Source organism: Thalassophryne amazonica, chromosome 7 (assembly GCF_902500255.1).
Source record: "Thalassophryne amazonica chromosome 7, fThaAma1.1, whole genome shotgun sequence".
In the NCBI taxonomy this organism is placed as follows: domain Eukaryota; kingdom Metazoa; phylum Chordata; class Actinopteri; order Batrachoidiformes; family Batrachoididae; genus Thalassophryne; species Thalassophryne amazonica.
The window spans coordinates 58,525,581-58,548,562 of NC_047109.1; the positions used below are offsets into that span (position 1 = coordinate 58,525,581).

The 22,982-nt window shown below is 43.1% G+C and overlaps 1 protein-coding gene across 1 annotated transcript in view; it reads left to right on the forward strand.

Moving 5' to 3' along the window:
- LOC117514001 (antigen peptide transporter 1-like) overlaps positions 1-15,403 on the forward strand; it is a 76,661-nt gene extending 61,258 nt beyond the window's left edge. Inside the window, 7 exon segments of the mRNA XM_034174284.1 lie at positions 11,820-11,948; positions 12,088-12,282; positions 13,974-14,147; positions 14,431-14,593; positions 14,895-15,031; positions 15,121-15,294; positions 15,296-15,403. Of these exon segments, the coding sequence (XP_034030175.1) occupies positions 11,820-11,948; positions 12,088-12,282; positions 13,974-14,147; positions 14,431-14,593; positions 14,895-15,031; positions 15,121-15,294; positions 15,296-15,352 (1,029 nt within the window). The 3' untranslated portion in view covers positions 15,353-15,403.
- Positions 15,404-22,982: the final 7,579 nt, after the last annotated feature.

Sequence of the window (22,982 nt, forward strand, 5' to 3'; positions counted from 1 at the left end):
AAAACCACAACCCCACACCTGTCCATGATTAATGAGGTGGGCAAGGCGATACAATCTCAACCTGTGTGAACTCTTGAACTTAAATGCAAATTGGAAATCATCTCGGAGCACATGTCTGCCTTGTAAAGGAATTGATGTTGGAGACCAGTGAATATTCACAATTGGATCTGAACGGTTAAACAGAGGCCGTATTGGAATTCTGTGCTCTTCTGCCTAACCCAAATATGGCAGCCTTATCAGCTACCGAAGGTTAAAATGCCCTGTTTGTTTTCCTCCAGAAGGATTTCAACAGCCTTGGTGAAGCATCTGGCTCCTTTTCATTTACCCTCTCCTACAGTCTGCAGTCGTCAAGGACTCCAGACTTTACACATACATCGACAGAGACTGATATGAACTCACCTGCACACATGACGCGTGCCCCCCACCCCGGCCTCCGCTCTGACCCCCCCCCCCCCCCCCGAGATCGGCTGTGCGGTGGAAATGCTGCTGCAGCTCCCACACACTCATTGCCTCAGTTCGGATAACGGACTGTTTCAAAGCTTAGCGTACATAATCATATCAAATGTATATGTGCAGTTGTTTTAATTCTGATCTGTGCCATTATTATGTTCAGCTAGTAATAATTGTGGTTTATCCCTGTATTTTTGTTTGAGGTAATTGGGTGTGAAGATGAATTGCCCTTTTAGGGATCAGTAAAGTTATTTGAATCTTGAATCACTTCAGCTGGAGGACATATGTTGTGCCATTGACAACATGATCATCACTCCAAGTAATGCACATGACATGCTGATAATTATGTACAGACAAGATCACATACGGACGGCCATCCACATTTGAGCATGCACGGCACAGCAAGGCGCCTCTCAGCTGATCGCCGGCAAATGACTCACTGACAGCTGTAAGTGACTGCTCAGTGCACATGACATGTTAAATTAAAAATACAGAGAACACAGCCATGGCAAGTATATAAATAAATATTACAATAACGATATAGATAATTACATGACCATGCATGTGCATGCTGTCCTCACATGGAAATACATAAAAGCACATATTGCCTTTGCAACGGGCAGCAGCAAATGTGCCACTGCACACAACATCAGACGACTGCCCATGTGACAAGCTCCATGTGATCATATGAACACTCAGCTAACAATCGGACTGTCACGTCCATCATGTGAGTAATGGGCCATATGACGCTGTGTCCTTTGGCTCCCTGCTCACTGGACACCTGGACACGTAGCGCTGGCTGATGTGCCCACATTATGAGGGCACAGCTTCATTCATGTTATTCCATCTGCCTGTGTACGTGCATGACCATGGGTCATGCACGTACACAGGCAATTAGAGACTGAGGTGTTTTTCTTTTTTTTTTATATACAGTGACAACAGATTCATGACCAGTAACATGATTGTGTTACATTTAAACAGTACATTCATTGATCCTCTAATGTTCTGAATCTGTGCTTCATACTATTGTGGGCTTCCATGTATTTGTTGTATTTGTCATGTATTTATGTCCAGCATCTAATTGCTCCGCTGTTGTAGGAGCGCAGTGTAGTGCCACATGTTCCATGTGCTCACACTGTGTTCGTGTGCTTGCACTGTATTCATGTACGCGTACGAGCGTGCGAGCACCACAGTATCATACACCCCTGTCCGACCATGTGTCCCTCCAGACAGCAGGTGGAATGTTTCGCGATTCCCCATTTCGTTTTTTTGTTTGTGGTTTTTCAGCTGGTTTCTGCTTCTTTCGCCAAACTTCGTGTTATGTGTGAAGGGGCCCTAAGGCCCTTCTCCCCTGAACGCTCAGCTTAGACGGGCGGCCATCTCTAAGAAGAGTCTTGGTGGATCTGAACTTCTTCCAGTTCTTACTGTTTTTTATATCCGATCACGTGATCGGAAATCGGGCCCGATCATGTGGTTTCAGACTTGATCGAAATCGGACGCACTATTTCAGGCTCATTATTGCAGATTAATGGGCCTTTCACGCGTCGGAAGTGTCAGAGGCGTGAGATGCGTTGCTTTTTAGAGGCATCAGAAGCGTCGCTTTAGCTCGGCTTTTGACGCGACGCTTCTGACAGGAGCACGCATTGCAGCTTGTCGGCAGGCTGACGCGGTCAAAGTTCAACCCAATCTTTTTTTTTTTTTTAATTGAACAAAAGAAAAAACATAAGTTCAACCGGACAGAGGTGGGGGGAGTTACGCGCGCAAAGTTTCTTTTGCAGAACTGCTGTTTGTGTGTTTACGCGCTCAGCCTGACGCTTCGATGGAATGACAAGAGGATGATGGACACTCTCCCACCGAAACTCTTGCTCAGTCATCCTTCCGTGCGCAGCAGGACCCGGTGCTGACCAAGTCCTCAGGATGACGATCTGATTAATAAAAAGAAAAAAAAAATTGTCCTGTGATCGTTTGTCTGCAAAACGGAGCGTGAGATGGTGTGTGCACGAGCGACGTGCGCACTCATCACATTTAGGAGCGCGTCTTAAAGAGCTTCCGTCTTCATTCACGTTCACTGTGCTGCTCTGAACTTGTTGAACACTGATAAAGCATCAGAGGGGTACACTGAGGACTGTCAGGACGCAAATGTAAGTTTTTTTTTTTCTTTTACTTTTCAAGTTGACTTTTGAACTTTCGACGCTCTGAGCTGCGACGTAGCTTCACGCTGTCCAATAGGAACGACGCGTCGGGCAAACACGGAAGACTAGTGGAAGAAACCACTGATCTGTACAAATGGTAAAAGGACTGCATTTATATAGCGCTTTTCCATCTGCATCAGATGCTCAAAACGCTTTACAATTATGCTTCACATTCACCCTGATGTCAAGGTGCTGCCATACAAGGCGCTCACTACACACTGGGAGCAATAGGGGATTAAAGACCTTGCCCAAGAGCCCTTAGTGATTTTCCAGTCAGGCTGGGATTTGAACCACAGATCAGTGCAGAAACCACATGTCTGAAGAAAAATCCTTGGAAATGTTTTTTGTTGTTGTTTCTTACCTCAAAATTTCTGATTACTGTTTAAAAAAGTTTAGAACACTTGTAATTAAAATAGCTAAATCAATAAATGGTTCTTTAGAAATCTTTCATCTATAAATTAAAACCACCTGTTATTTCAGATTAGATAATTTCTTGTTTAACACCTTTGACATTTATTTTTAGACAAATAAAATAACATGGAAATTTGCACATATTTTAAGTCTGGTAGATTATTACTTGATTGTTCAAGCTACCTCAAGAAGAAGTACACTGTTTAAGTGATAAATAATAAAATAAGGTGATTAAAATGAAATTATTATATATTTAGCTCATATATTTGTTCATTCAGTTTTTTAAAGTATTGGATCGGGACTCAGTATCGGCAGATACTCAAAATGACTCGGAATCGAATCGGGGCCAAAAAAACCTGATCGGGACATCCCTAGTTTTTATATCACTCTTCAAATCGGAATACACATACAAGGCTCTCGAAAGCATTGAAGAAAAAAAAATTCACTCAAAACAACAATTTCTCAAATATTATCATGCATAAAGTTAAACTGCAGTCTGTGAGCTTTGCAAAGATGGGGCATCATGAAAACACTGAGCATTATTTATTTGATTAGATTAGATAGAACTTTATAAATTTTACTGTTGCACTACAAAATGTATTTTGAAAAATGTCATTAATTCATTCATTTCCTAAACCCGCATACTCCAGTTAAGGGGTGACGGGGGGCTGTTGCTTATCCTAGCAGTCATAAGGCAAGACGCAGGGTTCACCCTCAACAGGACGCCTATCTGTTTTGATTTTTTTTTTAATCACTTAAAGTGATGTAGTATGCGATGGAGCAATTTTCACTTTCAGGGTTTTTTTTTTTGTTGTTTTTTTTTTTGTCATTTTGGAATGCAGCTGTAATCCTGGGCTGTGGAAAATGTGTGTGTGTGTGTTTTTCATAATCAGAAGTAAAACTGGAGGATCTGAGTGGGCGGGGTTATTTCTGTTCATATGTCACAGGGGTGTTAAACAAAATGTGACATAAATTCAGTTTAAATCAGGAGAATATCTGTAAAAAGACTAAAAGAATTGTGGGACTTTGGAGATGCTTCACATTAAGTACAGTATTAAACATGAAAATGTAAAAGACAGATAAAACTGGCATAATATGATACCGTATGTGTTCTTTAAGCTCGGACTGCTCTCTTCCGGACACAGACCTCTGATGTTGTGCCTGGAATCTGCCGGAGCCACTCTTCCAATTTGAGGGTTACAGCTCTTGGTGCTCCTATTACCACTGGGACCTCTTTACCTTCCACATCTGCCCCAGGTGCTCCTTCAGCCATTGGTACTTGATTTTCTCATGCTCCTTCTTTCTGATGTTGCTGTCAGCTTGGATTGCCATATCGATCATAACTGCGGTCTTCATTACTTTATCAGCCACCACTATGTCTGGTGGTTGAAAGTTGCTTTTATAGGCGTTACCCCAGACCTCCACACAGTAGTTTAGATGTCGTAAAATTAGCGAACAATAGATCATATACAGTGACTTATATTCCAGTACCCCTCTTGTTTTGCTTTGCCCAGAATTACCCCACTCCTCACCATATTTGATTGAATTTATGTGGGACTTCCAGCTGATTTTGCAGATAAATCCACTGTGTGTCCTGTTGATAAATAGATGAAAACTCTTATCAAATCCAATAAGAATCAGCCCAATAAAGGCATTTTTGATTAGTCAGTTGATTCTTTTGTTTAAAAAATAGAATGTGTACTTTAGGGCGCCTTCACACATAGTACGAATGTCAGCGAATTACAGTGAAACAGCACAAATCAGCGAACCACAAAAACATCAAGCCGACATCGGGAGGGACACGCGGTCACATAGGCGTGAACGATCCCACTGCACGAAACTGTCGTAGCGGGAACACAGTGCGAGCAGCTGGAGTGTGTGGAATGACGTGACACAGCTGCTGTGGCAAAAAATACATGCCACCCTTGGGAGCCTGTCATTGTGTGCGCTGTGCGCTTGCTTGCTACAGCCCGTTGCAACAGTGATATATGTTTTTATGTATGTCCACGTGAGGACAGCATGCAGACACACGCGCTTCACAGTGGACAGTTGTTAGGTCATGTCCTTCACAACACGGTATGTGTTCTTCAGCTGGGACGTCTAGAACCAGAGATTTCAACAGCTGCTGCTGTCGGCGACCACACCCTGTCAGTCCAGCACATACACCAACATGTCACTCTGTGTCTGTGTTATGTGATCATTTCTTTTTAGTTGTTATGTAATTGTGTATGTAGGTAGTGTTGTACTTTTTAATATACCTGTCCTGTCTGTGGTTTCTGTGTTTTTAATGTGACATGTCATGTGCACTGAGCCGTCATCTATTTGTAGCTGTCAGTGAGTCTCTGGTCAGCAGCTGACAGGCAGCTTGCTGTGTTGTGTGCGCCATATCAGCAGTTCATGCAAATGTGACCCCCTCCCCCCGGGGCACACCGCATGTGTGGCGGATGGGAGGACGCAACACATGCACGATTCACACGCACGGCACGTGTTGTGGGGGGAGCCGACACTCTGGCAGGCCACGTGTGTTGCTGTTTTGCAACGCCACAGTCATGGGAGCACTTAGACAAATTTCACAGCCAGCTCAAAAGTTATCGTTTGCTCACTATTTTCGTGCTAACAGTGCGAATGGCCACACATTTTCTACATGTCAAGCGAGTGGTTCTTAGATGTTCATGTGTGACACCTGGAATTTGGCTGACACCTGCCGAGAGGGGGATCGAATGAGCATGCACAGGGCACTCACTGTCTTTCGATCGGTTGCGTGTGTGAATGTTGTGGCGACAGCTGTACAAGGCTTTTGAGGCAGCTCCGATTTTTCATGGCATGAATGGCATGAAATTCCTCCTTCGTGCGCAAGTCGACATCAGTCATGTTATGTGTGAAGGGGCCCTTAGAACTGTATGATATTGGACAAAATAAATAATCACAGGAAAAAATTCTCACCCCCTGCCCTTTCTTCTGTCAGTATTTATTTTATTTATGTATTTGTTATGTAAATATGTATTAATTTATTGTAGTATATTATTTAATTTTCCTCCCTCTCTCTGTTGTCTTTGTTTTTATGTAACATGTCCTGTTCACTCTGTCAGTTCCAACTAACAGTGAGTCGCTGGGCATGTCCTCTTCAGCATAAGGCAACATGACCTCTTCAAGTATTTTGACATATCCAAACTGATCCATGATACCGGGTATGCGATATATAGGCCCAACACCATAGTAGGAGAAACATGCCCATATCATGATGCTTGCACCACCATGCTTCACTGTCTTCAGTGTGAACTGTGGCTTGAATTCAGAGTTTGGGGGTCGTCTCACAAACTGTCTGCGGCCCTTGGACCCAAAAAGAACAATTTTACTCTTATCAGTCCACAAAATATTCCTCCATTTCTCTTTAGGCCAGTTGATGTGTTCTTTGGCAAATTGTAACCTCTTCTGCATGTCTTTTATTTAACAGAGGGACTTTGCGGGGGATTCTTGCAAATAAATTAGCTTCACACAGGTGTCTTCTAACTGTCACAGCACTTACAGGTAACTCCAGACTGTCTTTGATCATCCTGGAGCTGATCAATGGGTGAGCCTTTGCCATTCTGATTATTCTTCTATCCATTTTGATGTTTTTTTTTTGTTTTCTTCCACGCCTCTCCATTTTAAAGCATTGTAGATGAACAGCCTATAATTTTTTGCACCTGTGTATAAGTTTTCCCCTCTCCAATCAACTTTTTATTCAAACTACGCTGTTCTTCTGAACAATGTCTTGAACATCCCATTTTCCTCAGGCTTTCAAAGAGAAAAGCATGTTCAACAGGTGCTGGCTTCATCCTTACATAGGGGACACCTGATTCACACCTGTTTGTTCCACAAAATCGACGAGCTCACTGACCGAATGCCACACTATTATTATTGTGAACACCCCCTTTTCTACTTTTTTTTACTAATCGCCCAATTTCATAGCCTTAAGAGTGTGCATATCATGAATGCTTGGTCTTGTTGGATTTGTGAGAATCTAGTGAATCTACTGGTACCTTGTTTCCCATATAACAATAAGAAATATACTCAAAACCTGGATTAATCTTTTTAGTCACATAGCACTACTATTATTCTGAACACTATTGTATTTAAGATGGTTTGCTTTGAGACATTCCATGCGTGTTGTAGGTAGGACGGGTCCGCGCATCGGGACGCAGCCGGTGCGGTGCGGCGGCACAGGAAAAACACCGCCGTGTTGATAACCATTTGTAAAATCCAGGCGGCTTTTGATGGCTTTCAGTGGAGTGAGTATATGAGAAATTGTTTAACAGCTGGACATGTTCCAACTTGTCCTTAAGGCTTCCAACAGAGGTGTTTATCCTGTGGCGGAGCGTCGCAGCTGCTGTGAGCCGACGCTGCAATCCGCCCGCACGTCTTTCATTAAAAAAATCTCCTTTAACAGTGGAATATCCGGATAAAATGCTGAAACCGACTTCTTCTGAAACTTCTCTGTTCTCTCACGACGTCCTGGATCAATAGAGCCTGAAATGTGGAGGCTTTCAGCTTGAAACAGGCTGACGACGGCACCTGGGAGCGCTGCGCGATGTCCCGCTCTGTGGGAAGTCCTTAAAGCGACAGTATCACCTCAAAATCTCTCATCAGCCGTTAAAATTTTCACCGAAAACCAGCTTAATTTTTCGAACCGTGTCCACTTCGATGTGGCTCACAGGTTTAGAAAAATTTTGATCAAACAATCCACCAGTCTCTCAGCAACTTCTCAGACAAAGGAATTCCGACGAGGGGCTGGACGACTCCTCCCACAAGGAGTGCTCACAGGCGAATGACGTCACCGACAGGCGTGGAAAAACTCACGCATGCGCACGAGGGTTCAAGCATGTCTGACGTAAAAACTGTTTGTGTCTGTGTATGTGTATATATGTGTGTATATATATATATATATATATATATATATATATATATATATATATATATATATATATATATATATATTTGTAACAGGGTTGCAAATTGAGTTGCAACATTATTTATTGCTCAGATGAACTTTAGATAAATATGACATGTTAAACACCCAGTGACACAGATTTTTTTTTTTTTTTTTTTTGATGGAAGATATTTGAATTTTCTTTACAAAATACTTAAAATGAATAGGTATGAAATATATCACCAATGAACATAACCCCAAACAGTGTGCTCAAATATCATGCACAAAGATAGGCTACATGCCAGCAGAATCAATTAACTTTGTCAAAATACTCTTACTGTAAATACATCAATGTCTTACAAAGTTGATCCCAAACTACATTTTACCAGAACTTATTTGAGTGGTATAAATCTAATGTAACCATTACCACAAAGTTGTTTTTTTAAGCATTTTAAAAATATTTTCAGTGGCATAAATCAGACGGGATAAAAGTGATAAAAATAAAGTCAGCATGACCTGGATCTTATCTTAAATATATAGCTAGTAAGCAAAACCACAACATGTCATCAGAATGAATGAACTAAAACTGATTACCATCTGAATGACTAAAAGAGCTGCATGTTCATACTTCATTTTCACAACTGGCCAAAGCATCCCATACCTCCTTAACAATGGTCCTGTGGCATGAGGTAACATCTCTAGGTGGAGGAATAAGGCATAGCACATCCACAAAGGGATACCAATGAATATCTTCCCTCGATGGCCAGAGATAACGGTTTCTTCCCACCCTGCGTATGCATTTTACTTGGCAATGGTCGCACTGACCTCCTGAATGATTCCTGGGTATATTAAGTCCTCAGACACCACTGCACACCATTTCCCCTGAACATCTGGGCTGTGCCAATGGATTTCTTCCAGTGTATCCTCAGGTGTTGGGCCTTGTGTGTTGTGTGTGAGGTCAAAGGTGAAGATCTTGGTTATATCACACTATGCAGTAATGACGCTGTTCAAACTGAAGAAACGTGTAAATTCTGGCTATTTATTTAAATATGTAAAATATGTAAATATTTTCATAATATAAAAGATATTTATAAGTAAATACATTAAAGTACACAAATAAATTCATTTTTATCATTTAACTAAACATCTTTAACCATAAACACCCTGTTAACTATGATAATAACCATGTTTTATACCATGGTCAGTGAGAATTCCATGTCTAACTGGCGTGCATTATTTTCGTATATACGCACACATAGTTCGGCGAGTTAAGTCACTGTTATAATCACTCCGCTCTGGTCGTCACAATAGCAACGCGCAAATCAGTTGGCACAGATCAGCTGTGTTTTGACAGGTGAATGACATAAACGCGATAAAACATGGATTTCCAAGTGAATTTGAATATTTTTGGCCACAATAAAATGTTTGAGTGATGGAAAGAGGAGGACAGCAGACGAGAAGAACGGCAAAAGCAGCGGCATAAAGATTTAACATCGGACGAACTGGACAAGATTGAAGATGGGAAAGAAGAAGAGAACGGTTCTATCCTTGCGGGCTGTCGGAGCGCTCTGCATCAAAACAGTGAGCGTAGTTTCTGGACCTCTTGCCAGTTGGTCGCAGCTCCACACAGCAGAGAGGGGGGGTGTGAGTGGCCCGCTGCGGCACGAGCCCACAGACTCGGTAAGCGCATCGGAGGCAAAATGTCTTGAGACTGGCATGAAATAGTCCCAAATACTTACGCATTTTTATCAAGTTCTGTTAACTTAAATAAAAATTTGTGTGTTAGCTCACTGTGTGGGACCATGGTATAAGCGGATTAAACAACGAGAAGCCGTGCATTATATGGTTTGAATGCACTTCGTGGAGTAACACCACTCCGCTTCGCGTCTTGCATTCAAACCGTATAATGCACAGCTTCTCGTTGTTTAATCCTTACATATAATTTTAGTAACAGGGTTGCATGTAACAGGATTGCAAATCAATGCTAGCATCTACCTAATGAACAAAAGCTAGCTGCTTAATTTAGCTATTTTACCAAGGTCAAGGGCCAATGTAGTTTTACAAATAAAGAAAATAAAATTTGAAATATTCAACATTATTCTTAAACTATGAGTAACAGGGTTGAGTGGTTTAGCTTTATGCACTCAGTTAACCCAGAAAAGTTTGAAAATATATCAAACATACAAGAGGGCACTCACCCTTGGTCTACCCATGGATTTTGAAAATGTTTGATGTAATTTCCTGTTTGTAATATGACATATTTTAACCCTTCATCAGCCAGGCAAAAATGGTATGGGTAACAGGGTTGCGTGCACATTCAGGGACACAACTTCATAGCGCAATAAATGGTATTCAAAATATGTTTTATTCATTTTTTGTTTTTTACAGGTACAATAGATTCATGTAATGAAAATACAACAGAAGACAATTAATTCAAGACTTATTTTAGATGCTAAAAATGATGTAAAAGCTTGTCACCAGGAGGCGGGGACAAGAGAAAAACCTCATTTTTAGGGGTATTTTGCACCTATCAGTATATTTAATTATGTAAAGACACAATTTCTTTCCAGCAAATTATTATATTTTGCTTTATGGCAGTTTAATTGGCAGGTTATGTGATATATTTTGTTATTTTGGACTCAAATATTTTAAATATCAGGTGGAGGACAGCAAATGTCCTGTAATTCTGGAATGTCTCATATATATACGAGGTCTATTAGAAAAGTATCCGACCTTATTATTTTTTTTCAAAAACCATATGGATTTGAATCACGTGTGATTGCGTCACACAAGCTTGAACCCTCGTGCGCATGTGTGAGTTTTTCCACACCTGTCGGTTGCGTCATTCGCCTGTGAGCAGGCTTTGAGTGAGGAGTGGTCCAGCCCCCTCATCGTTGTTTCATTGCCAGGAAATGGCAGAATGATTTGGGCTTTTTTTCCATCAGAATCTTTTCAGAAACTGTTCGAGACTGGCAGCTGGAAACCATTAGAAAAATGTATCTGGCTTTCGGTGAAAATGTTACGGGCTTGGTAGAGAATAAGGAGTGTTACTGTCGCTTTAAGGACGGCCCCCAGTGGCTGTGGGGCGCGCCGCGCTCCAAAGCCGCCATCGACAGGCTGAACGACCATTTCATTTCTAAACGGATGGCTGTCTGGATCCGTGACCATCGTGTGCCATTTCTCTGGTTATCACAAGAGCTGGACATCAACCATTTTCTGGCAGATTTCACTTTTAACAAGAGATTTTGTCATGGAAAGCCGAGTGGAGGCTTCGCGCGTCACGATGGATTCGCTACTGGAGCGAGACAAAACCACCTCCGTTTTGGTCTCACAGGACGGCTTTGAGATGGCATTCAGACAGCTTTCTGTGGTTTTTCCATCGAGTGATTATCCGAGAAATTGTGGATGTGCCTGGACATGCCAGAACATGTCCCGTGAGGCTTCATCACGGCGTTGCTTTGCGCCATGCGGCACCGCCGCGACGCGAGAAGCCTCCACTCCTCTTTCCATGACAAAAACTCCTGTAACAGTGGAATGTGCCGTTCATTTCCAAAGTATTTTATCCGGGACGTCGTCTGACTAGCACAGGAATTGTGAAAAGACGTGGACATCAGCATATTTTCGGCACATTGAGACAGACGTGCGGAGGAATTCCGCGCGTCGGTCGGATACTTTTCTAATAGACCTCGTATATATATATATGTCTCTCCACAACTGAAGCAGTATACTTGCAGTCACAGACAACATCAGTTATCAAGCATTTTCATAGTGCTGACAATAACTTTTAGACAGTTACTCACATATAAATGCACAGACTGTTTTGAATTACAATCTCAATGTTTTTTGTGTCTTTTTAGATGACCACTTTGTTTCTAAAGGTGTGCATTATGTACTATGGTGGAATGCTGGTGACCAGAGGAACTGTTAGCAGGGGAGACCTGGTGTCCTTCATCATCTATGAGCTACGATTGGTTTCTGCTATTAAGGTGAGGAATAGAAAAAGATGTAGGAATGGAACTAGCACTCCCTTTTCCAGCAGAATTCTTGTTTTGTTGAAAGGTTTTCGCTCAGTCATAATCAAATGTGTTCTAGTGTACTCACCAATCACTAACCCCTGTCTTCTAGACTTTCATGAATTGTTACCCTGTGGTGAAGATGGCGATTGGTCACTCACAAAAGATGTTTGAATATTTGGACCGGAAACCTCAAACACCTGCTGATGGTACCTTGTCACCAGAAAATCTTGAGGGACACATTAAGTTGGAAACTGTCACGTTTGCATATTCTGGCAAAACAGATGATGACAGTGTGGTGCTCAAGGTATCTTACCTTATTTTTGCCTGTGTGTTTATATACAGTTCTATGCAAAAGTTTGGGCACCCTTGATCATTTTCATGATTTTCCTTTATAAATCATGACTTGTCTGGATCAGAAATTTCAGTTAAATATATCATATAGCAGATGAACACACTGATATTTGAGAAGTGAAATTAAGTTTCTAGTATTTACAGAAAGTGTGCAATAATTATTTAAACAAAATTAGGCAGGTGCATAAATTTGGGCACCCTTGTTATGTTATTGATTTGAATACATTTAGCACAAATTATTGAAACACAAAATTGGTTTGGTAAGCTCAGTGACCCTAGACCTCTTACATAGGTGAATCCAATCATGAGAAAGGGTATTTAAAGTGGCCCATTGCGAATGTTTCCACTCTTTGCATGTCTTCTAATGAGTGGCAACATGGGAGCCTCTAAACAACTGTCAAAATGACCTGAAAACAAAGATTGTTCAACATCATGGTTTAAGGGAAGGAAACAAAAAGCTATCTCAGAGATTTCAGTTGTTAGTTTCCACTGTGAGGAACATAGTGAGGAAATGGAAGACCGCAGGCACAGTACTAGTTAAGGCCCGAAGTGGCAGGCCAAGAAAAATCTCAGAGAAGTTGAAGTGAAGGATGATAACAGTCATAGTCAACCCACAGACCTGCTCCAGTGACCTACAACATGATCTTGCTGCAGATAGTGCCTCTGTGCATCATTCCACTATACAGCGCACTTTGCACAAGGAGATGCTGTATGTTGCTGTAATGCAGAGGAAGCCTTTTCTGCGTAGACACCACAAACAGAGTCGCTTGAGGTATGCTAAAGCACATTTGGACAAGCCAGCTTCATTTTGGAATAAGGTGCTGTGGACTGATGAAACTACAATTGAGTTATTTGGACATACAGTGGGGCAGTATGCATGGCTAAAAAGAACACAGCATTCCAAGAAAAATAATTGCTACCTACAGTAAAATTTGGAGGTTGTTCCATCATGCTGTGGGGCTGTGCGGCCAGTGCAGGTACTGGGAATCTTGTTAAAGTTGAGGGTCACATGGATTCCAGTCAATATCAGCAGATTCTTGAGAACAGTGTTCATGAATCAGTGACAAAGTTGAAGTTGCGCCAGGGCTGGATCTTTCAACAAGACAACAACCCTAAATACTGCTCAAAATCTACTAAGGCATTCATGCAGAGGAACAAGTACAACGTTCTGGAATGGCCACCTCAGTCCCCAGACCCGAATATTATTGAAAATCTGTGGTGTGATTTTAAGCGGACTGTCCATGCTCGGAAACTAACAAACCTGACTGAACTGCAGATGTTTTGTAAAGAAAAATGATTAAAAAAAACCTTCATCCAGAATCCAGACTCTTATTGGAAGCTATAGGAAGTGTCTACAGGCTGTTATTTCAGCAAAAGGAGGATCTACTAAATACTGAAATAAATAAATAAATATTACTTTTTTTTCTGTTGGGGTGCCCAAATTTATGCACCTGGCTAATTTTGTTTAAAGAATTATTGCACATTTTCTGTAAATCCTATAAACTTAATTTCACTTGTCAAATATCACTGTGATATATTTAACTGAAATTGCTGATCCAAACAACCAATGATTTATAAAGGAAAATCATGGAAATCTGTGCATATACTTTATATGATTCAACCCCTAACCTCTCAGTATGCTAGGGCTTGTCTTTGGAGATCATGCCAAGCCAGGTCACTGCTCTTGTTGGGTTCAATGGATCAGGGAGGTCGACCTGTGTCAAGCTCCTGGAGAGGTTTTACCAACCCCAACTAGGGCAGATTCTTCTTGATGGAAAACCACTGCAGAGCTACAAAGACCAGTACTTACATGGCAAGGTTTACAAAAGCAACCATTTTATTTATGTACTTAGTTACTAGTGAGCAGAAAAACCAAAGTCCTACGATCGTCATCATACTGTAGTGTTATATTGTTATGGCCAAATAATTTTCGACTTGTACATTCATCATATGGTGAATTCCCACTAGAATCAGGTGTAGATGAGATGTAGACTCATTCACTATTCCATTATTGATTTACTTATTTCTTCACCTTACACATGATTTTAACAAGTCAGTAATATGCCTGCACTGATTTCTCTCTGTCATTGTTTGTTTTTAGATCGCTGTGGTGAGCCAGGATTGTGTGCTGTTTGCTCGTTCTGTGCGTGAGAACATCAAGTACGGTTATGAGAGCGCCTCTGATGAAGAAATGATCGAAGCGGCCAAGCTGGCAAGCGCCCATGAGTTCATCATCAGTGATCTGTCAAGTGGATACGACACAGGTCCGATCCAGTACTGCAGCACAGAGTACAGTGGATTCACAGGGATCCCACTGATGCCCAACAAAAAATAATTCTTTAATTTCATTTTACATTTTGGATGTTTGCAAAAAGACAGAATACAATATTTGTCTTTGGAAAACGTTTTGTAAGACTGCATGACGATTAAAAAATGACCATAAAATGTACATAAGTAAAACATTTACATGTTACTGTTAGAACTTACAACACTGACTGTAATCTGTACAACACACTAGTTCATAGTGATGTACATGAACATTAAAACTGCTTTTCTGTTTGCTAGATGCTGGTGAGAAGGGAGGTCAGGTGTCAGGTGGCCAGAGGCAGCGCATTGCCCTCGCCAGAGCTTTAATCAGACGTCCAAAAATCTTAATTCTGGACAACGCCACCAGTGACTTGGACAGTGAGAATGAATATCAGGTTGGAGATTATTGAATCTCTCTTAATTTACCTCATGGTTCTCTGTTGTTTTTCTGTATGTAGTGACAGGTCATAATTGTGCTCAACAGGTTTACCAAACTTTACTGAAGAATACCAACAACGTCACTGTGCTGCTGATATCGAACAAGATGGGCGTTGTAGAGACGGCCGATCATATAATCGTTCTCGGTGACGGGGTGGTGCAGGAGGAGGGCTCTCATGATGAGCTGCTGAAGAAAAATGGTCTTTATAGTGAAATGGTGAAAAAAGCAGAACATGGGCTTCCACCGTCAAAAAGGAGACAATACTAATGTACAATAACAATCAAATGTGGTGGTCACACACAGGCCAGGGAATAAGAAAACCCAGATTTGAAAATACTCATAATGAGACAGTTTAAACTTAAAGAAATGTTTTAATTGTTCCATTTTATGGTTCTCCTTTGCAGTAAGAGGTTGGCGCAGTTTTTTCGAGAGCAGAAAGTTCCTGGTTCAAAGGGTTCAAAGCCACCCCCTGCCTGTTTTCTATGTATTGTGGAGTTGTGTCAAGAAGAGCATCTGTTGTAAAACTTCTGCCAAATCAATATGCAGATCTACCTTGGATCTGTTATGGTGAGCCTAAGTAAAACAAGGGAGAAGCTGAAGGGAATTACTAAATGTTAATAATTTGACTGTACAAATATATTGATTGCAGAGATTGGGTTTTGATAAATGGACTGCATTTATATAGTGCTTTTCCATCTGCATCAGATGCTCAAAGCGCTTTACAGATAATGCCTTACATTTCACCCTGATGTCAAGGTGCTGCCATACAAGGTACTCACTACACACCGGGAGCAACAAGGGGATTAAGGACCTTGCCCAAGGGCCCTTAGTGATTCTCCTGTCAGGCTGGGATTTGAACCGATGATCCACTGTTCTCAAGCCCAGCGACTTTGTTTTTATTCATTATTCATTATTATTTTCCTTGTTTGACTTTTTGATAATCTGAATTGATCTTTTACAAGATTTAGCAATTTCCGGTTGGGATATGATGTGCATCAAGATTGAGATTGGTATTTGCATCCTGCAAAATATGAGTCATTTCTGAAATCTAGCTCCACACTGACAGATGCCCACTCCCACAATTGGATCTCCTGCTTTTGTGGTCAGTGCACTTTACATTAATCTATTGGTTTGTGATATTGTGATGAAAAGCGCCTCATTTTCATCACAGCAGCACAAATTAATTCTAATTCATTCCGTGATGGCTGCATGAAATTAAAAGTGAAAGGTGGGGGGGTTTGGGTGGTTAAGGTTAGGGTCGGGGGTAGGAGTAGGGCTTGTAATAGTGAGTTAAAAAGAAAAAAAACCCTGTCACAAAAATTTGACTAATTTCATGACGGGAGCATGAAAAAACCATGAGACTGGGCTGCATGGAATGGCAAATGCTGACAAATGTAGTGAATTTTGGGTTTTGTGAGGGTTCATAAAGTTTGCAAGAGGTTTTTAGGGTCGCAAACAGCATATCAATATATAGACCTTAGCTCACAGTTCACCAAGCCGGATGGGAATGGTCGGCATTTTGTATAGTGGGGTATCAAACTGGTGATCGTCTGGTTACAAGCCACCTCCATACTGTAGAAGTGGGGAAATAACCTGTGATTGACTGGCCAGAGGGAGTTCTCTGCTTCATGGTACATTATGCATAACATCAACACCAGTGGGCTTCAGGGTCGATAGAGAATGCCAGTATTGAGTTTGCTTATTGGTAAGTACATATGTATGTACTCCTCCTCACCTTTACCTACCCTGGCAGTGTGACATGTCAGCAGCTTTGAGGGCCTCCAGACTTTAAGGGTACTTTGCTTCCACGTCCCAGTCTACACCAGTTTTCTGTGGACTCTCAGGCAGCCAACAATGGATGAAATGTCTGGGTGTCACTCACGGGAAAGGGTGGGTCATAATGTTGTTAGTTAGTTAGTTGACTACTTGTTTAAAAAATAAATAAACTGATCAAGTGTTGTGCTGCTCAGTTATTTTCATGGTGTCAGGTTACAATGTATGAAATGAAAATACACTACAGACTGTCATGGTTGCTTAGCAGGGATGGTTGGAGACAAATGCAGGACTCAACACAATAGCTCAAGTTCAAAAAAGAGTTTACTGAATTAATCAGAGGGGTTCGGTACACAAAGAGGCAGTCCAAAAACAGCAAACAGATCCAAATCATCAGGTGAGTAGCGTGGTCAAGAAAAACAAGCAGTCGGTTAAAACACACATGGTAGCAGGACAAGAATAATTCAAGAACAGAGCTAGAAGCGATGGCACAAGGCACAACGATCAGACAAACTACAGTGCAACCAGAGAAGCTTAAGTACACCAGGAAGTGCCACAGATTGGGAACACCTGTGGAAAGAACCGGAACTGGGTGTGGCCTAGACAAAGTGTGACACCCCCCCCCACCAAGCACAAAGTGAGACAGACAAGAGAAATAGGGAAAAGGGAGCCCAAGCAGGAAACACCCAGCAAGAGAAATCACCACTACCGCACACATCAAGCCATTCCCACAACAGATTCTAATGCAAGAACTACACAGAAAAGCACAGAACCCACACCAAGACAATACCGAAAACAAAGCAGTGACACGGGCAGGCTTCACTTGGCTGACATGGAAGGTGGGGTGCACCCTCATGGACCTGGGTAGCTGAAGGTGAACAGAAACAGGGTTAACAATCTTAGCAATGGGAAAAGGACCCACGAACCTGGGAGCAAGTTTCTGCGGGACACCACAGAGGGCCAGATGGTGGGTGGAAAGCCACACCCATTGTCCGTGTGAGTAGACAGGCTCCCGTGACCTCTTCCTGTCCGCGGAAACTTTGTAGGCCCCAGATGATCGTAGCAAAGCCCGACAGGCCCGCTCCCAGGTCCGTCGGCAGCGGAGGATGAGCGACAGAGCCGAGGGCACACGAGAAGTTAGGTCTGTGGAGGAGAACAGAGAAGGCTGAAAACCATGTGACACATGAAACGGGGAGTAGCCAGTGGATGAAGACGGTAAACAGTTGTGGGCGAGTTCCACCCAAACTAATTGCGTAGACCAGGATGACGGGTGCTGCGATGCGAGTATGCGAAGGCCCTTTTACATGTCCTGATAGATCTTTTCAGACTGTCCATTAGCCTGTGGGTGGTACCCGGAGGTGAGACTGGGGGAAACCCCTTGCAGTCGGCAGAATTCGCCCCAAAACTGGGAGACAAATTGCGGACCCCGATCAGAAACAGTGTCCTGAGGAAACCCATGCAGCTTGAAAACGTGGTTCAATAGTGCTTCAGTGGTCTCTTTCGTCGTGGGTAATTTAGGTAAAGGTATAAAGTGCGCCATCTTGGACAGGCAATCGACTACTGTCAGTACTACGGTATTACCCTTGGACGGGGGTAGACCCGTTATGATGTTGACTGAGATGTGCGACCAAGGTCTTCTAGGAATGGGTAGCGGATGGAGTTTGCCTGCAGGTGGTCGGTTCGAAGTTTTGCACATCGCGTAAGTAGGACACGCCCTGATGCAAAACATCATTAACCAGGTTTTGAAATACGGCTGGTGCATTAGTTAAGCCAAAGGGCATCACTAAATACTCATAGTGACCGGTGGGAGTGTTGAACGCAGTCTTCCATTCATCACCTTGTCTAATGGTACGCATTGCGGAGATCGAGTTTAGTGAAAATCGTGGTGCCCTCTAGCAGTTCAAATGCGGTAGCGATCAGTGGAAGAGGATAACGGTTTTTAACGGTAACATCAAGTCCCCGATAGTCTATACACGGCGGGAGTGACTTGTCTTTCTTTTCAACAAAAAACCCCGCCCCTGTGGGACAGGACGACGGACGAATCAAGCCAGGCTCTAATGACTCGCGGATGTAAACATTCATGGCGAGGCGTTCAGGTACAGTCAGAGAAAACAACTTCCCGCGTGGAGGGCTGGTGCCGGGAAGTAGCTCGATAGCACAGTCATAAGCCCTGTGGGGAGGGAGCGATTTAGCTCTTGCTTTGCTGAACACTTCTGCTAAATCGTGATACTCTGGAGGAACACCAATTAGATCGGAATTAGGAGAACAGGTGATTCTTGCGGACGAAACTATGCATCGACCCGTACAAGCGGGGCCCCAGGAACTGATACGTCCCTCACCCCAGTCTATCTGTGGACTGTGTTTCTTTAGCCAGGGATGCCCCAAAATGGCAGAGTGAGTCATTCTACCAAATATATGAAAGCTTAAGGTTTCAGAATGTGTACCGGCTATGATCAGCTGCACTGACTGAGTGTGGTGAGTCATTTGGTTGAGTTCATGGCCATCGACGGCGGACATAACCAGCAGACGTGAGAGACGATAAAGCTTAAGGTGTAGTGACCTGGCCAGAGAGGACTGCAGTAAATTAGCATCTGATCCAGAGTCAATAAAAACCGGTACCGAACATGATGATTGTCCGGAAACAAAGCTTGCCATGATTACGTTCTGAGGAGAGATAGAAGTAATAGAATTCTGACTCACCCGTCATACCGATTGTGGCCGCACGGGGGCACCCCTGGCTTGACATTCAGTGACCACATGACCTGCTTGTCCACAATAGAAACACAGGCCCTGGTCTCTTCAGCGTTGCCGCTCTTCTGTGGTAAGCTTAGTGCAACCCAACTGCATGGGTTCCTCTGCAGGTGGGAGAGAAGAACTGGACCCGGAGCTGGAGGAGGTGGTACTGCCGTGATGAGCTGATGACACCTCCGAGCGCTGGACCGGAGGGAGTCGAGGCCGGTCCGCCAGCCGGTGGTCAGTGCGGATAGCCAGTGCTATTAGCTGGTCCAGCTCTTCGGGGAGGTTGACGGCAACTGGTCTTAGATTTGTGCTGACAGACCTTGAAAGAACACATCATGGAGTGCTGCTGGATTCCACTCGCTCTTTGCCGCCAGGATGCGGAAGTCGATGGCGTAATCGGCCACACATCGGTTCCCCTGATGAAGCCGCATCAGGGAACGGGCCGCTTCCCGGGCTGGAGATGTGTGTTGGAACACCTGGAGGAATGCTGTTCTGAACGCCTGGAGAGAGTCACAAGCTGGGGACTGCCTACTCCACTCAGTCGATGCCCACGCTGCTGCCCGGCCGGTCAGGTGAGTGATTATGAATGCAATCTTTGTTCTGTCGGATGGAAACATGGCTGACATTAACTCGAAGTGGAGATCACACTGGGTGAGGAAGGGTTTGGCGTCTCCGGATTCTCCAGAGAACCGTTCTGGTCGTGATAGTTGGTTGCAGATGACAGGGTGTGCAGTAGGTACAGGCGGGGCAGCACTCGGTCCGGGAGATGGCGGATTGGCGGTGACCGGAGTAGACAAGGCCTGACGAGTCATAGTTGCCAGTAGTTGGTCGATCTGCGAACTTACAGGCGTCATAAAGGCATCCTGCCTCTTAGCAAGATCTGAAATGCCGGCACCTAATGCTGTGAGGTGATCCTCCTGTTCTGCCAGCTGGCGGCTATGATGACGGACTGCCAACTGGAAAGGGTTTGAGTCTGCTGTCTCCATCGGTGGCCTGATCGTTCTGTCAGGGTTGCTTAGCAGGGATGGTTGGAGACAAATGCAGGATTCAACACAATAGCTCAAGTTCAAAAAAGAGTTTAATGAATTAATCAGAGGGGTTCGGGACACAAAGAGGCAGTCCAAAAACAGCAAACAGATCCAAATCATCAGGTGAGTAGCGTGGTCAAGAAAAACAAGCACTCGGTTAAAACACACATGGTAGCAGGACAAGAATAATTCAAGAAGAGAGCTAGAAGCGATGGCACAAGGCACAACGATTAGGCAAACTACAGTGCAACCAGAGAAGCTTAAGTACACCAGGAAGTGCCACAGATTGGGAACACCTGCGGAAAGAACCGGAACTGGGTGTGGCCTAGACAAAGTGTGACACCCCCCCACCAAGCACAAAGTGAGACAGACAAGAGAAATAGGGAAAAGGGAGCCCAAGCAAGAAACACCCAGCAAGAGAAGTCACCACTACCGCACACACCAAGCCATTCCCACAACAGATTATAATGCAAGAACTAGACAGAAAAGCACAGAACCCAAACCAAGACAATACCGAAAACCGGATAACACACCAAATACATGACACAGACTGTGTTATTTGTAAAGTGAGTACACAACTGCAGACTGCTGCTACAAACAATTGTACCTGATTACTTCGCATTTGGGCTTCGGAAGTCAGTCTGCCCAAATATTCGGCAATGGGGGACCAGCCTCAGTTTAATCAACTGCCCTTTCTATATCTTTTGTTATCATCTTAAAGTAGACCTGCATTGAAATAAATGTGGTCAGATCTCAGAAAGAAATAGCTGATATGTATTTATAAGACCCTTATGAATGCAGTAAAGTAAATCTGCAAGCCAAAATTTGTAATTCAGCGGAGAAATCTTTGTTTAAAAATGACAAATTTGCAGCTAAAATTTGGCCCTCAGCGAAAACTGTTTGTACATCCGGGACATTGCAGTGACATGCGGCAGAAGACGAAGCGCTCGCGCCTTCAGTCCGATCCCGCATTGAAATTGATTTTATCTGTTAGTAATGTTACTGTTATACACATCCTGGTTTCAGCATCTAAAAGTAAGCAGCAATGAATATGAGATACAGCTCTGCATGCTCAGATCAGCGCCGACATCGACAGCGGGCAACGTTCTTCCCCAACACCTCGCTCTCTGCCTCCGATGCGCTTACCGAGTCTGGCCCGGTAAATGCCGCAGCGGACCACTCACATTGCCCCCATGTCTGCTGTGCAGCCGACACCACCTCTCTGTCTACTGAATGGAGGTGCAGCCAACTTGGCACAAGTCCAGAGACTATGCTTGCTGTTTTAATGCGAAGCGGCCAGTGACACCTGTTGCTCGCAAGGACAGACTTCTTGCGGCAAAATCCGCAGCGCTGCACGTCTCGGTAATCGGAGCCGCAGAGCTTCGTGGCCGCTGAGAGAGGTTTATATCTTTTTAATGACTTGAATTCTTTGCTGGTCCAGCCTCCGTACCCCGCGACGGTAACACCGGAGGCAAAAGACAGTAGATTTTCAATGCGACACCACTCAGTCAAACTGGCGTATGAAAAAGTCCCCCAAAATAATTTTCAAGCACAAATAAAAGAAATGTGTACTCACCAAACGTGCCGCAAGACAATAAGAAGTTTTAAAAAAAAGTAGATCCTTCCGTGTAAGACAAGAAAAAGGTGCAGATGCAAACTGACATAAATCCACAAATTACAGTTGACGCGCGCAATGCATGCTGGGATAGGGTCTTCTCTCTGACGTCTCAGCAGCGTCCCGGATGTGATGACAGTTTTGCGGAGGGCTAAATTTTAACTGTAAATTTGTCATTTTTAAACGAAGATTTCTCCGTTGAATGACAGATCTAGGCTTGCAGATTTACTTTACTACATTCAGAAGGATCTTATGTGTAAATATGTCATTTTTTGGTCCAAAGATCTGACTGCATTTATTTCAATGCAGGTCTACTTTAAATAACCAGGTTGGGGGGTGTGCCCCTGGACCCACAAGAGGTGAGCAACATTTTTGATTGAAGCACTTTAACTTTGACAGCAGTATATATTAGATTATGTGTATAAAATAAGTTGGCAAGAATGTAAACAACACTTTTAATGATGAATTTGGTTTTATTCTGGCATTTGCTTGTTCATCTGTGTTGTTGGTTTGTCACTTTGAAGGAGTCATAATTTGTAACTTTACAGCAAGTTAAAAAAAAAGTCAGCTAAAAAAAAAAAAACCTACAGACATGGAATTTTTCCAGGAAACCCTATCAATAAAAGTTTAATAACAGCTTTTGCACAAAATTACCTGTTTACCATGACACTTTGGGTCATTTTGGGACTTGGCAGAGAAATTGTATGCACTTTCAGTGACTTCTTTGAAATTTTGCTCAAGATGTCATTTGT